The sequence below is a fragment of the Megalops cyprinoides genome, chromosome 1 (genome assembly GCF_013368585.1).
Source record: "Megalops cyprinoides isolate fMegCyp1 chromosome 1, fMegCyp1.pri, whole genome shotgun sequence".
Taxonomy (NCBI): domain Eukaryota; kingdom Metazoa; phylum Chordata; class Actinopteri; order Elopiformes; family Megalopidae; genus Megalops; species Megalops cyprinoides.
The window spans coordinates 55,919,892-55,934,939 of NC_050583.1; the positions used below are offsets into that span (position 1 = coordinate 55,919,892).

Consider the following 15,048-nt stretch of genomic DNA (forward strand, 5'->3'; position numbering starts at 1 on the left):
AGCACCACAAAACAAGAGCGAGAGTTTGATTATCCCAACACGCAGACGCATACACACACACAAACAAAAGCAAATCAACAAACCACAACTCAAATTTTGCGGGGCCAACAAAATGTTTATCCTTTGATAGACACAATATGGAGCGAGTTGTAATTCAGTTGGGTGCTGCTGCCTGAGCAGAGAGCTACGCTCGACTTTTTAAACAAGCCAGTTGTTTCCCTAGGCCCCTCTCCAGTGGAGAGCCAGCCCTGAGCGCATTCCACGCCGTGCTCACTTCCTGCCCTGAACTTTTTATGCAGCAGACAACAAAAAGATGAAGACTTCATCCAAGCTCTGAGCATATCAAGAGACATTTGTGGTTACGCACTGCAGACTCAACATCGATACTATAATGGAAAAGAATACAATCAGTTTACTTTGTCTTCCAGTAGATCCAGTTTTAATATTTTTAGGGCCTCAAACAAACACAATGTTGTCTCGTCTTTCTGCCAGCATTATACATATGGACTTATTGTCAGCTTGCAGCTTGTGCACTCACATAGTTAAACCTGTCTATTTTAAACCTGTGCCTTAGAGGCAACTACTCCTTGGTTTGATCTATGAAGGGAAAAGCACACCAATGGAATTAACTATATATAATTGAGTTAATTCTTCCTAAATTTGCCACATTACGGGTGATCCTCACGTTATCTGATTTTAATGTTACTTCATCATGTCTGATAGTGCAAACATGCAAAAAGATAAACTATAAAGCTTTTTGTGGATTAAAGTTCTCAAACTAAGCAATGACTCAATGAAAGCAAACCCAAAAGAACCAAATTAACATGAAATAATGAGATGCATAAAATAAATTTCTGTACTTTTACCCTCACAAAACACCTGTTGTATCTAACCCTGTCCTATGCTGCTTAACTCAAAGAATAATCATGTGTGTCCCTTAGATGGGATGAATATATGAAGACTATAATACTCCAATTTGCTTTGGTTACATGAGGTATTTAGTCTATCCCAGCAATCAATATGTTCCATAACAAGCAGTCATTATGGATTATGGCAATAAAAACTAGACATTGTGATTACAGTCAACTAATGGAGAGCATTGTGAATGCATTTCAGAGATCAGTGTTGCATGGTGTATCTAACATTGACTACCCTGCAGTTTCAGCTTCTCGTGGTCTCCCTATGCAGTTGTGCCATTCCTCATTCACATGCAGACAGATCACACTGTTTCAATCTGCATGGAGGATCCCAGCTATCCCAAGATAGCAGAGGGGCAAGGTCATAAAATACCTTACCGCCCCCTCTGCCTGTTACTCGCCCAATGACCGAACACATGTGTCATCTCTCTCCATCTCCCTCATGTGTTACTGTTTAGCCACGTTACCATGGAGACCAACAAAAAAAAAATGCCAGTACCTTTCCACAAAGTCTGAGGAGAGGGAAAAATGTTTTGCCGTAATTGCTTCATTCTATTCATTAACTCTGCAGCTACAGATTATTTAGGAGCCTTGAGAAACTATAAAGCTCAGGAGTCAATTTAAGTAAGTGTGCTTGTTTCAACGGACTGATTCACTTTGCCCATGAGCTTCTGCAGATATTGCAACAGCGTTTGGAACAGCACACAACCCGTCCGGGCCAAGTCGCAACTTACTGGAAGGACCTCAGAGATGGAGGGGGATGGGGGAGTACCCATCCCTGTGACCCCTTCAGTCTTACTGCACATGAACAGATTACTGGTTCAATCCCCCTGGCTATATAAGAATCAAGGAGGTCCAACTCCCCCCGTGGCTGTGATTCACGTCATCATCATCAACAGGAAATGTAAGTCTTAAGCACACTGTACATAAAACACATGAGACATTTTCCCAAAGCACAGTTTGTGTGGGGCTTCTTTTTCTGTTGCTGATGCTGTACCAAAAATAGTCTTATAGTCATATTGTGGGTATTACTAATTCTGATGTGATATTCAAATGACACATATTCACCCAGAAACACTTAAGTGCAAGGCATTAAAAACGTCACTCCTTACGAGTTATATTCCTTAGCATTCAAATGAAAACAGGAATTAAGAGTAACCCGAAACTTGGATATAAGTAAGACAAACATGCTATGTATTTGAAAATTATACACATGCTTCTGAAGCTATAAGTGCTCAGCAAAAAAGAAAAAAAGGAAAATACAATAAATTAGAAACATGCCAAATCTAAGTGCAGAGTAAGAGTGTGTGGGTGGTGACTTCCTGGTCATGTGGTAATATCATCATTAAATTCCTGCCCGGGTTTCAGTGCTCCCCCACTCACAGTTTGATTCATTCCTTTTTGTTTTCCCCCAAAAATGCCTTTGGCTTCCATCAAGTTTTATAATGTTTTACAGAGAGCAGGGAAATGAGAGGAGAACATTCCAACTTGTTTCCTCTGGAGATTTATAGTCAGTTCGTATTCTGTCGTAACCACATTAAGTGATAGAAAAAAAATAAATAATAAAAAAGAGCAAATGGCTTTTTGTCCATTTAAAAAAAAAGAAACAGATAATCTTCCAGCATTGCAAAACAAGACATTTTTTTTTTTGGGGGGGGGGGGGGGGGGGGTGCTAATTTCCCCCTTCTTTTCATACAGATTAGTTCCCACTTAAATTCAGTTATGAGCAAACATATCCAAATCTTCCAGTTCATCAAGTGAATAATTTCATCACATATCTTCTTCATTTGTGAAACTATTGATTGCATTCCAAAGGTAAGATAGTTTGCTTTTGGAATGCAGTCAGAGATACATATACACATTTGAATATCAAAAAAGGACTGATTTAGAACCAAAAGCAAACCTTCGTTTAGACTCACTACAGCTGTAAATGATCTTCAAAAGAGTATATTCCTGCATGAATATACAGTCTACCCTGTACTGTCCATATTAGCAGGAGGGTTTAACTGATATCTAAAAATGATCCACTGATCCACTGTGTTCACATCATTCATAAGAGTGGGGCTACATTTGGCAGAGTAGAATTGTACATTTTCTCTGTAATAAATACCCACTCTTCTGCTGGTGTCAGAAATGGACAGAGCATGAAGTCTTATGATGAGGAGGTAAACTGGTACCCCTGGATAGGAAATGCTTGGTTGTTGCTGACACATTTTCTTAACCTTCACAAGATGCCACAAATCAGCTGGCTCTATGTTTGAGGGCAAGTCACTCAGATTTGCAAAAAGGAAGTTAGGCATCGTGTTGCAGACAATTTAATCTAGAGCAAACATCCCCATGCCATTAATTCATTCAATTAATTCAGCAGGGCTCTGCAGTGTGTACATTCTGCAAAGCAAAGTTCCTTATCTATGGAACTTCAAGTCCAAAATAAACAAGGCCGCATATGGAACTATCAACTCTGCAGTGATGATGGTAAGGAACTTTATCAATTAGCTGCATGAGTGCAAAGCAAAGTCACAGATTATCATATTCACTTAGGAAATAAGTGCACGTCAAATGGAAATAAGCAACGTGAGGCAGAACATGTTCGTAAAGAGCACAAGCTGCCTCGAAGCTCAACAACAAGAACATTTGTGCTGCACACCATGCAAAGCTAAGAGGATAAGGTCTTCAAAACAAAATATGAGACATTCCTTTCTACCCTGTCACTGGAATAGATTAAAGAAAATATCCCACTGGCTCAGAAAGGTAAAAAAGTAAGATGGAATCCACTCCTTAAATGTCTATTCAGCACATTTGAGTTGCCACAACAGATATGCTGTGTATCTTTGGTGAACACATAAAAGACTTAAAAGACTTCAGATGTTAATGATTTCTGTCTGGTAATATCAAAACAGACAAATGCAGCACACATAAATGAAGTGATGTGGTGAGGAGAATGACTCCTGAATTATTCTCCTGAAAGGGCAGATACTACATGCAGCTTTGAGGAGTGCACAAGATAAGCACTGTGGCCAAAGCAATGACAAGCCGATGTGGCAGCGCATCTGTGAAATACCTGGAGGCTGCTATTCTGGAAACAACTGCTACCTGCTCTACAAGCTCTACCTCAGCTTCACCTGTAGTCTTCCTAAAACTAAATAAAAATGCTGGAGGAACAGTATGCATTGAATTCTTATCATTTATTATGGACATCGGCATATGCTTAAGACAGCCTCAATAGCAACACAAAATATTCCATTTTTCCACGAGTCTCCCAGTTATTATTACTGAAAAACAACAAAAGACACACATCTCTCTCCCTCTCTCTCTCTCTCTCACACACACACATACACAAATTCAATTCATAACCAAAACATAATCATAATGTAACTGTAATAATAAATTTTCCATTTAATACTCTATACAGAATTAGCCTAGACTTCAAATATACTATATAAAGTATAACCCCATTCTATACAACCCTCTCCTACAATGTTATCAGTAGGACCATGTCCATTTTTGCACAGTTCAATCTCATTCTCTGACTACTATATACAGCACTGAGGTAGAAGTGATGACTCCTAATGCCTTCTCTATAAATAAAATGGTTTCTTAATTCTCACTGGTCAAAAAGATCAGTCAGCAATCTCCACATTATGGCAGTACAAGATTAACTGCTACAGTTAAACTGTATACTCTTACAGTATATCATTAACCTCTTATCTACTTGCAAAATGAAAGCAATTTTCCTTAACCAGATCTGCATGCAGGTAAGCATTGAACAATGTGACCTCCCTGTATGGTCCATATTTACCAAGACCCATCACACCAGCCTACATTTCATACTCAACGAACCACACTGAAATGGGAGATTTTATCCACTCTCAATCTAAATGAACTGAACTGTGCTTAACATTCAGTTAATATGTAACTGTGCATTATGACAGAAATGTGTTTTCAATCAGAGTTATACCCAAAGGCCTCTTTAAAAAGCTAAAGCATTCAGAAACATAGGGTTAAAAAGGCCAACCACCTGAGCAAAGAACTGCCACTTGACTCTGATGGTATGAGACAGTGAAAGGCAACTAAAGACAAACAATAGAGGGGCAATCAATCAAGATAAACAGTACTGATAACAACATATATAAAGCACAAAGTAGTGGACGAGACATGTAATGTCTAAATGAGATGCATTACTGAAAACCAAAGGCATTATTTCATAGTAACCAAAAACCCAAACAATCAAACTGTGATTACATCAAAACTAATCAGGAAAAGATTGACTTACTCAAAAATTTTAACTTGAACTGTACAATACAGTCTACCACAGAGGCTCTGTGTCGTGTCTTGTGCTTTCATGTCATATCAGGCTGAGCAAATGGTCTTTAGCATTCTTGAATACCAACCTCTTCTTTCTCTTATTGCTATACCGAAGAAATAAACCAGAACTGTGTTCTCTAAATGTTATTTGACTTAATGCAAAAGCAAAGCAGCATCACAGTGTTTAAACAAACACGAAAAAAACTCTTTCAATAAAGCAGAGAGCAGCAGAGCAGCAAAACATATGATGTCACAGCTGGAAAGATGAACTGATATACAGTAATGTACTGTATGTGTATTACATTAAGTATAGGAAGAATGGCAAGCAACTCCTCAACAGTTGGTCAAATGTTACTGTTGGAGGACCACACACATTAAATACTGGACTAAAAAATGTCATGATACACACTGACATATGGTGGTCATTTTTAGCACAATAGAAAATGCATTTCATTTCAGCTTTGCATAGGCCTAACCCCCAGGGCTTAATAGCACTGAGCATCAACTGGCAGGAAGATTTCAGTCTGGTGAAGAGGAGTATTTTCAAACGCTGTCTCGTGTATTCATGACAACGTCAAACAAAGCGTCGCTGAAAGAAGGATGCAGAGGAGCACAGAATTCTGACCAGTTGGAGGATTAACTCTCCAGCAGAGAAAACTCCCTTCAAATGGATGCCAAGCAGTTCAATTACGGTGAGTCAGAGCGGGGCAAGGGAAAAGCATCTGCCATCAGAAAAAAATCCACGTTCCTCAAGTGGAGTACAAGCATTATTCAGAAAACTATAACCCAAAAACAGTTCCACAGTGGCTATACTTAGCTAAGACACCAAAGGAATAATCAGCCTGAGCTCTGCCAATCACTCCATTCCATTTGATATTAAACAAAGCGGCCATCCTTATGTGTCTTCTAATGTCAAATACTTTGCACACCCTGCAACCTATATGTGGTGTTATTCAGGGAGATAGTTTTAACAGTGAGATGTAAACAGAGACTATAATCAATACACATGTGAAACTGAAGTAAACTTGTGTCAGTGATTCTGTCTTCAGCCAAAATAATTTGACACAGTGCTGCTGGAGTTGCGCCTTTAGTTTAGACATAAACACCACATAACTGACTCTGGGATTGCAGCTCAATCTTACACAGCACTGCATCATACAATGAGCAAAAGGCTAAAACATCAAATTCCTCATCACAATAAATCCGAAAGAATCTCACACGCCTAGGTTGATCACTTGGCACATGGGAACCTAAACAGTTTATCTAAACCACACTGGCATCAGAAATAAAACTGAGATCAGCCTCTCAGTCCCAGCACAGTTCCGCCCACTGTGTGGAGACACAGAGAGGAATGCTGATAGATACTGCCAAAGGATTACGACAGAGCTTGTCAAAGCTGGGGAACTTTTTATACCCTCCCTGAAGGGCTGTCAAAATGCATTTTTCTAATAAATATCCAGATTTCTATGGACTTTTGCACCCTTGAATATTAAAAAAAAACTAAATCCACAGTGCCTGCAAACCTCTTGCAAGCAGTACCTTTTCACATTTTAAAAGTTGCTTATGTTAATGCTGACCACAAATCACACAGCTTTACTTCTATTTACTCCTTAACTTGGGAAAAAAACAGTAACATTTTAATTAATCAGTGCCCTACAGCAAAAACTGCTCTTGAATTTAAACAAAACAAAGAAAAAAGTATTTTTAATGAGATGCAAACCATGCTGTGTGCAAATGCATTATAAACAGCTTTATAAACAGCAAAGCATATTAAAATGTGCTACCACTATCTCCTAGAGACAACTTGACCATGCTTGACTGCACATGCTGACATGGATTGTAAGGATGGGCAATTGCGATTGTGTGCAATAAATTCAACAGTGACCCCTATTGGTCATGTCTTAGACTAATCTGTCACATATTAAAGTCAGTTTTATATAATCCACGTCTGCTGCAAACTATGCTTGCTCTTTGTCTAAAGCAAAGCTGGAAAAGACAAGGCTGCTGAGTACCATGACAATCTTTCAAACCCGGGGAACCACCAGAGCTGTGGAGAAAGACAAACAACCAAACAAAGAATTTGGAAAGCACAGTAACAGCCCACATTGCTAACCGCTTTTGTTACATGAACCTCTCACATCCAGAGGATATGCCAAAATGCCAACTGACCACTGCAGTTACCTGCTGACATCACAGCTCAGATACAGTGTTGATGATACAGCATTTTTTGAGGATGGTCGTAAAACAACTGTGGAGCAACAGACAACTGGGGAAAACAGAAGACTGCCTTTCTTTTAAACCACAAAGCTAAATGTATTTATAAACAGTCCCCATTGCTTCCCGTAAGTGCATAATTTTATGGTATCCACTGCAGCCACAACCTTTGGAGGAAGTCGGAGATGCACTCTGTCATCCTGTATATAAACATTGCTGGATATGTAACAGCAGCCAGCATTTCAGCCAGCAACTGAAATGGTTTGTTCAAGAAAACAAGATGCACAGCAGAGAGGATGCCATAGAAAGTCACTTCAATATGTATGAGTTGATAACTAAAACTCCATGTCAGTTTAAACGTGTGGCTACTATTCATACAAAATTTAAAATGAACACTTATGATACAGTGTATTTTGTCTTTGTAGATAAGAACGGCACAATGTTTCTCACTGTATCCACTGAACATATTAAATGTAGAGGGAGAGCCTACTGAGACATGCAAAAATGCTGTCAAACAGGAAGCATACGGCTGAGATTGCTTTATGCCTTAAATCATTCTCTAAAGAGGACCAACAATGTATTGCAGTTTTAAATGAAAAGGCGGCAGACCTGGACTGTTTCGATAATAGCAGTTTGCGCTGACATGTTGATGTAAAAAAAAAACCCTATTAAACAAACGTATGTTATAACTCCTATGCCACATAAAGCTGTGAAGAATGGGAATGTTACACAAGCGTGTGCTACAGGAAGGACTACATGAGCATGACGGACAGACTTCCCCCGAAGTTGCACAAACTAGCCGAAGCAAACTACTGCAGGACACAAGGTGAACTACATTAGATCATTAGCCAGAATTTAAAATGAACCAGTTGATAAGGAAAAAAAAAAACATCCTCAGCTAAGCTTGCTGGTATGCCAATTTGCACAAGAGTATCAACGCATTATCCACAGCAGCCTACTACAAACGTCTGCATTAGTTTTATATCGAGAATACAACTTTTTTTTTTTGCTTGGCTGCTAACTGGAAGGCAACCAGTGTACTACCTCGGTCGTAAAGAGAAAGTTAAAATATTCTCTGAACAGCACACAAAGCAGAGTAACACCATGTCTGTTTCGAAATACGCTACTTTGTATGTATGCTGTACATTTTAACAGCACATGATGTTAGGATATACACTAACAGTTTATTTTGTCAAGTAGCACTCTTTTTCATTAACACCAATGTCTCTTAAAAGTTAGCATGCCAACTTCAATTGACACCGGGTAGCTGAACCAGTTATTTCTGACCTTCAAAACAAAGGGGAATTTGGTAAACTTTCCAGGCACGTTTTACAAATCAATGACATTTTCTTCCGAAGGTATTTACCTAATAACATCACTTCCAGCTTCTTACGATCCACACGAAATCTCTCCTCTGTCCACTCCGGGTCTGGCGGGGCGGGTGGTCCACTGGAGTCATCCTCAGATACGGGTAGAGGGGAGTCGGTGCTACGCTCGCTGTTGGAGCCCGGGTCCGATTGTTGCAGGTATCCGGTAAATGAGTCGCACTGAGCAGCCATGGCGCCAACAGAACACCGCTAAGAGTAGCCCCAGTGCCACGCACTGACTTTAAGCCTAGCTATACTTAAAAACTAATCACACGCATACCTCTCTCGTGTCGCTGGAACTAAGTGAGTGAGGCTCATTGTTTTTTACTGCCTTACACAATTTCCTTTAGGGTTACACTTTTCTCCATCTGCAAAGCGCCGCCCTCCAAACCCCACTCCACACTAGTTTGACCAACTGAAAATCCAAGTTTGCGGACGCATCCCAACTGCTTCGGGGATTCTCACATGTGTCAAACTCGCTCCCCCCACACCCCTCCCAAATCCATGTCTTCTCCCGCTAATGAACAGCAGACGTTTTGCTCACAGTCGCTAGGCTGAAAAAACCTAGCCAACATCACGAGGCATGCACAATCTAATAATAATAACAATAATAATAATAAACGCGACTGAGATTTCTCGCAGTTCTCGCATCACTAACAAATTAATCACTTTTTTGAAAGCAGCCTTGTGTTTTAATGACGCGCCTGTCTGCACCCAAACGACCATTCGGGTTCCGGTCACTTATAATACCGTTTAAATAATTTCATTTTACTGTATGCGTGAAGGAACATTAAACAGACAAAAACGAGTGCCTCGAAAGTCACTGTGGTAGAGGAAGAAGTCACAGGGTCAAGAGGAAGCTCTGAGAAAGTCAATACAGTACGAACCATGTATTTTTAAACCAATGAAAACAAACTGCAGTTTGAAACAGCCTAATTATTTTTTTTCTCTCTCTGAAGTTGCGATGAAATGATTATATATTATTATTATTCATTCTCACTGTTATGTATATTCTTACTGTTTATATATATATATATATATATATATATGTATGTGTGTGTGTGTGTGTGTGTGTGTGAACCCTACTGAAAATATTTAATAGCAAAATAGAATCTGATGGTCAAGAAGCCAAATGGCATCATACAGAGTGCTAGTGGTAGCAGGATGGAGTGTAAAATAAGAGGGTGAGATCCATGGTATGGTCCAAACATGCGGGTCTTCAAGGAGTAACAGAAGTCACTACAGGGCACAGTCTTTCAGATGCTGAAAGGCGATTTGTTCCACCACTTGAAGACCACTGCTGAAATCATCCATGACTTTACCGTGGACCGGCCAATGGGACATGCTGCGCTGAGGAAGGGCAGAAGTGGTGGAGCAGAAGGGGCGAGCAGGAGAGGTGGGTTTGGTGGTAAGTGTGGATTTGATGGTTTTGTGGACCTGTACGACAAGGATCCAGGACCCAAGTTTTGAGGTTTATGTCAGTCACAAACTGTAGCCAGTAGGTCTATGACTGGGATGGAAAGCTGTGGAAGAAGAGACAGGAAAGCTTAAGAGTCAGTTTTTGGGCAGTATCGGCACAAAAGCACTTTGCAGACCGCTGGGTTCCAGCAGCTGGGTGCAATAGTTTATGGGGAACATTGCTAGGATATTGAAGAGGAAGAGGCAACAGGCAAGCAACTGTAATACAACAGTTTAGTAGTTGGTAATGGTGGTAATGTCTTATTCTGAGGTGGTGTAATTTTTAGGGAGGGATTAAGGATGGGAGATTCCAATCAATGAATACAGTGAAATAACAGTATCTTATTTCATGTTTTGCTGCTGCTGCTGTTTTCAACTCTTTGTGTGAATTGTGAAAATCTTTACAATGTTAAACTTTTTTGGCGAGAGACCAAAGCGTGTGGCCCTACAAACTGTAGCTTCCCTCTTTCACTGACTGCCTGAACAGCTCCCACAGTAACCATGTTTTACCACTAGAGGATCTAGCCATGTTACAGTGCAGGCTTATTTAAAACTATTTAAATGTGTCAGCATACTCAATTTCCCATTAACAGTTTGAATACTTTTAGATTCATATCAGAATGTGATTGTATAGACTGAAGATTCACCGTAAGTCCACAGTTTTGAATCGAGAGATTCAGCAATAACTAAAAAGAAGAGTGAAGAGTAAATACACTCACAACCTTCAATGTATGCTATTCAAATATCTAGAGATGTAAAAAGGATTCTAACCATAAGTAACATTAGGTCTACATTCAAATGATTGCAGTGGAAATGAAACCAACTTTATATTGTACATATTTGTTTGTCTTACAGCTTTCTTTTGGTTTTATGAAAAAGAAGGAGAAAGACTTTCTGTGCTCATACTTATTACTAATATGGTATCGGTAAAATTCAACACTAATCTGAGGGAATGGATATGAATGGCATGTTTTTTCTCATATGTTCACCATTGTAATTTAGAAAAGTGCATTACAAAGTTCAGATCTTCTCTTTCCTCTTGAAGTTATAAACTATACCTTGTTACAGAGGTAACATTTGATCCACGATTATAAATACAAAATATATGTTACATGAAACTGCTTCTCCACATGAAATATTAACGTCATCACTGGCTCATGCTTTGCTTTGCTTCAGTCCGATTTCCGTGAGTTGCAAACTGGTTGAATACTGACACCTAGTGGCCACGTTAAAAAGGAAACGAATGATAAACCACTCGTGATGTGTCGAGCTAAGGGCGATTTGGAAAACTATAAACGTTTGTTATAACATATTTAAAAAACTCCTGGTGACAGTTCTTAGACACAACATTATCAGTAATATTGTAACGGTATGTGACATAATGCATCGCCGCCCTGAGTGGAACACGTGATTTAGCCAGGTTGACGTCACCTAGTCATCCACAGGAAGTGCGCTTGCTTTGTTTTGCCAGATGACGACAAAATGACAACATGTAAATAGCAACAATGTATGTATTTGTATATAAAACGTGTACAATTGTAGTCATCTAAATATGTAGCCATGCATGAAGCTTAGCCCAAGCCTATTAACCGTAAGTATTAGAAATGCAACTCGCTTCGAAAGTCCGCGTACAAAATGGAGGCTCTTGCTTACCGTCTCATGAAATTATTGATCAGTTTAGAACCGTCGTGCCTTATAGGGCACGCGCAGTGGGTCCAGTCCTAAATTTAAAGGTGATGGCACACTTCAACAAATGATTTGTCAACGAGTCTATTACCATGCAAGCTCTTTATTCTGGCTATAGCTAGCAGTTAGATGAAATGTAGATATAAAGCTGTACAACGGATTAACTAGTTAATTGTAAATTTTATTTGATTCAAGAGTCCATTGATTTCATACAATTTATATATGTTGGACTTGTAAAATTGTTTTTACAATGTCAGCTGTGTGATTTTTCCAGAATGTCTGACCAGCGCGAGGCTGATAATGCACCAAGCACCCCGGGTCCGTCCGACCCAAGGCAGTGCTTTGCTGTGGGCAGAACTTTGCCCGGAAGGGTGTCCCTGAATCCTCCGCCTCCTCCGGGACGGCTGAGCTCTCTGCGCTCCAGAGACCTTACACTGGGCGGGTTTAAAAAGGTGAGACTTACGGCAAGGTTTCGGTGGATGCACCTCTTTGACAGTCGCGCCCAGGCTCTTTAACATAAGTGCCAAAATTAAAACAGCAAGAAATAAGCTATTGCAACTTAAAAACTCTTTTCAAACCATGGTCAATTTGTAAATTGTTATATTGCTTCAAAGGTAGGACGGTGATTCTTGAATCTAATGTGCGTGGCGTAGCACTTGACAGGCATCTGGCAGGATTCGTACCTCATCTGTAATAATGACAGTGTGCTTCTTGCAAGATTTCTAAAACTGTTTTTCCCCCCCCCAGAAAACATTTGTTCCAAATGTGCATTCTGTACGGAAATCTAAAGATGAGTAAGTGTACTGCTGATGAATAAATTTAAAAATGTGGTCTCATGGTACTTTAAACCATTTTTGTACTTTGCACAAAACAACCTTAGGATTTCTACTGACTAATACTCGTTATTGTAGCACTGCAAACATATTTACAATTCTATGAACCTGTTAATGTTGAATGATCTCCAATTTGTAAATTGCGCCAGACGGAAGGATCTGCATTAAAATGCTTCAATGTTAAAGTAGTAATTCTGTCAAATTCAATATTTCCTTCAAGGCCAAAGGAAGAAGCTCATGCTGCTCCAAAGAGGGAGAAGAAGGACAAAGAGGAGAAGCAGAGGGAGGGCAGGGTGAGGAGGAGGGAACGACCCCAGACAATTCAGTCACACTCCATATTTGAACAGGGTCCTGCCGACACATTTAGGAAAGCAGGTAAGGACAGCACTGGTTTGGTGGGACCGACGCCTGCCTGCTGTATATTAACACTATTAGATACATGTTCCTTAACAGCTCTCTCACCTTCTTCAGGGAGCTGGGACTGTGTAGATCAGAGCGAGTGCGGGCCCTCCCCCATTTTAAAATCCATCAAAAAGGAGAAACACGTTTCAGAAGATGACACAAACGAGATTTTACGGAAGCTCCAACGAGATGATGTGAGTTGGCTCAAGTAAGGCAGTGTTGTCACGGCCCCTGTGTCATTTAGGTGAAACTGGTGCACTGACTATGTGCATCAGTTCCAAGATAATCCCACATGCCTCAGTATTTCCTGAAGCATTGATTTTCCATTGGCAGATCCATACCTGAGGCACGTTCTCTGACTGTAAATTAAATAAACCCACTTTATGGTCATTAATGTCAAAGTAATTTTTTTTTCCTCTTTTTAGTTTTTGGATGATCCAGGTCTGAAAAATGATTCAAAAAACAGACCGATTCAACTTCCACTGTACCAGTCGAGTGATTTTCTCACAAGTGATGCAAGCACTCACAGTAAGTCTAACATGAAGGGTTAAGTTACTAGGGTATGATGAGGGACACCTAATATATGGAATCTGTCATAATGTGAGAAGAAATATTAACCATCCAGCATCTTCATGTGAAAACAACTGCTAAGGTTATTTGATTACATTTTCCTCTATCTAAACTGACACTTTTAAATAAACCCAATGCAGGACAGGGGAAACAACAGTTTTTTTTATTTTGTTGTCTTCCCCCTCCCCCCTTTGTTTTGAAGTCAAAGAAGAACCACCCATCAATTGTGTAAGTTTCACAGCACCCAAAACGCAGCCACAGAGGTGCACTCCACTTGCAAAGGGGGCTTTGAAGCCTCGACAGCCCACCGTGGCGGAACTGTTCCAGCAGCTGAGTGTAGCTGGGGAGGAAGAGCTGCTCTTCATCCAGCTCCCAGACGCCGTCCCCGGACAGCCCGAAACACACTCCGAAAAGCTTGCGAAGAAAGACACCAAATCCGAGGACAAGCGCACATCTCACTTTAAAGTGCGAGTGAGTTCCATTTGCATTTCTTCTTTAGTCACTCTTCTTCTTTAGCTGGAAAAGTCCTTTTTTTGTTTGCAACAACCGTGTAACAAAATGACTTAAAACATTGACTTTTTTTCCCAGGAACCTGTTGGTAAAGCAAATCCTGTCCTGTCAGATTTCTCAGAGGGATTTATAGGGAAACTGCAGATCAGAAAATCGGGGAAAGTTCAGCTGGCTTTGGGGGACATCACAATGGATGTTTCTGAAGGAGCTGCATTTTCTTTCCTCCAGGTATAACTGCACATTTATATAACTGAGGCATTAAGTAACTGTAGTTACTCTCATGCACCTCCGCATAATGTGTCGATGCATGATACTATTTTACATATCAACAGTGTCCACAGTAAAATGTTAAGCATTTAGTGCAAAGGTTAAGGAACTTAATATCTGTTCATTTTTCCAGCAACTTGTGTCTGTCCGGTTATCCGAAGGCCTCACTGGTGACATGAGTGTACTGGGAAATGTCAAGCACAAGCTGGTGTGCTCTCCAAACTTTGAAGCACTTCTGCAGGACGTCAAGTGTTCCCCTAGTTCACGTTCAGGGAATTCTTAACTTTGTTAATGTAGCACTGCATACCAGAATGTAATACTTTTGTTAATCGCGTCATTAGTGTCGTTTTGTATCTCAGTAAGGAGAAATACTGTTACGTCTACACTTCACCACATAAAGTGTGCAGTGTAAAGACTTGCCAGTTACTGTACAATGTGAAAATGTTCAACAACTTCATGTTTTTTATAGAAAAAACTAATTTTTTTATTAAAAACAATATACAAAACATGGACTCACTA

At 40.0% G+C, this 15,048-nt stretch overlaps 2 protein-coding genes across 3 annotated transcripts in view; one reads left to right on the forward strand and one right to left on the reverse strand.

The window, feature by feature from the left end:
* LOC118778338 (protein bicaudal C homolog 1-like) overlaps nt 1-9,206 on the reverse strand; it is a 65,187-nt gene extending 55,981 nt beyond the window's left edge. The window contains exon 1 of the mRNA XM_036529843.1: nt 8,803-9,206. Within this exon, the coding sequence (XP_036385736.1) occupies nt 8,803-8,995 (193 nt within the window). The 5' untranslated portion in view covers nt 8,996-9,206. The remainder of the gene's footprint in view (nt 1-8,802) is intronic.
* A 2,483-nt stretch (nt 9,207-11,689) lies between these two features.
* Nucleotides 11,690-14,956, forward strand: zgc:171971 (uncharacterized protein LOC569690 homolog). Of its 2 annotated transcripts, none has more exons than XM_036538490.1 (9): nt 11,690-11,768; nt 12,222-12,399; nt 12,695-12,741; nt 13,001-13,155; nt 13,252-13,376; nt 13,608-13,710; nt 13,955-14,223; nt 14,341-14,490; nt 14,663-14,956. In XM_036538490.1, exons 2-9 carry the CDS (start codon nt 12,223-12,225, stop codon nt 14,810-14,812), a joined length of 1,176 nt encoding a protein of 391 aa, XP_036394383.1. In that variant the 5' UTR covers nt 11,690-11,768; nt 12,222; the 3' UTR covers nt 14,813-14,956. The 2 variants fall into 2 exon arrangements, with proteins under 2 accessions (XP_036394383.1, XP_036394375.1); XM_036538482.1 differs by having other exon boundaries at nt 11,696-11,852; nt 14,663-14,955.
* The last annotated feature ends 92 nt before the right edge of the window (nt 14,957-15,048 follow it).

Bases quoted from the DNA above. Each gene is read 5' to 3' on its own strand.
- zgc:171971 (XM_036538490.1), top strand. From the start codon at position 12,223: ATGTCTGACCAGCGCGAGGCTGATAATGCACCAAGCACCCCGGGTCCG. The intron at 14,224-14,340 runs GTGAGTTCCATT...TTTTTTTCCCAG, and splicing joins CATCTCACTTTAAAGTGCGA to GAACCTGTTGGTAAAGCAAA. The intron at 14,491-14,662 runs GTATAACTGCAC...TCATTTTTCCAG, and splicing joins CTGCATTTTCTTTCCTCCAG to CAACTTGTGTCTGTCCGGTT.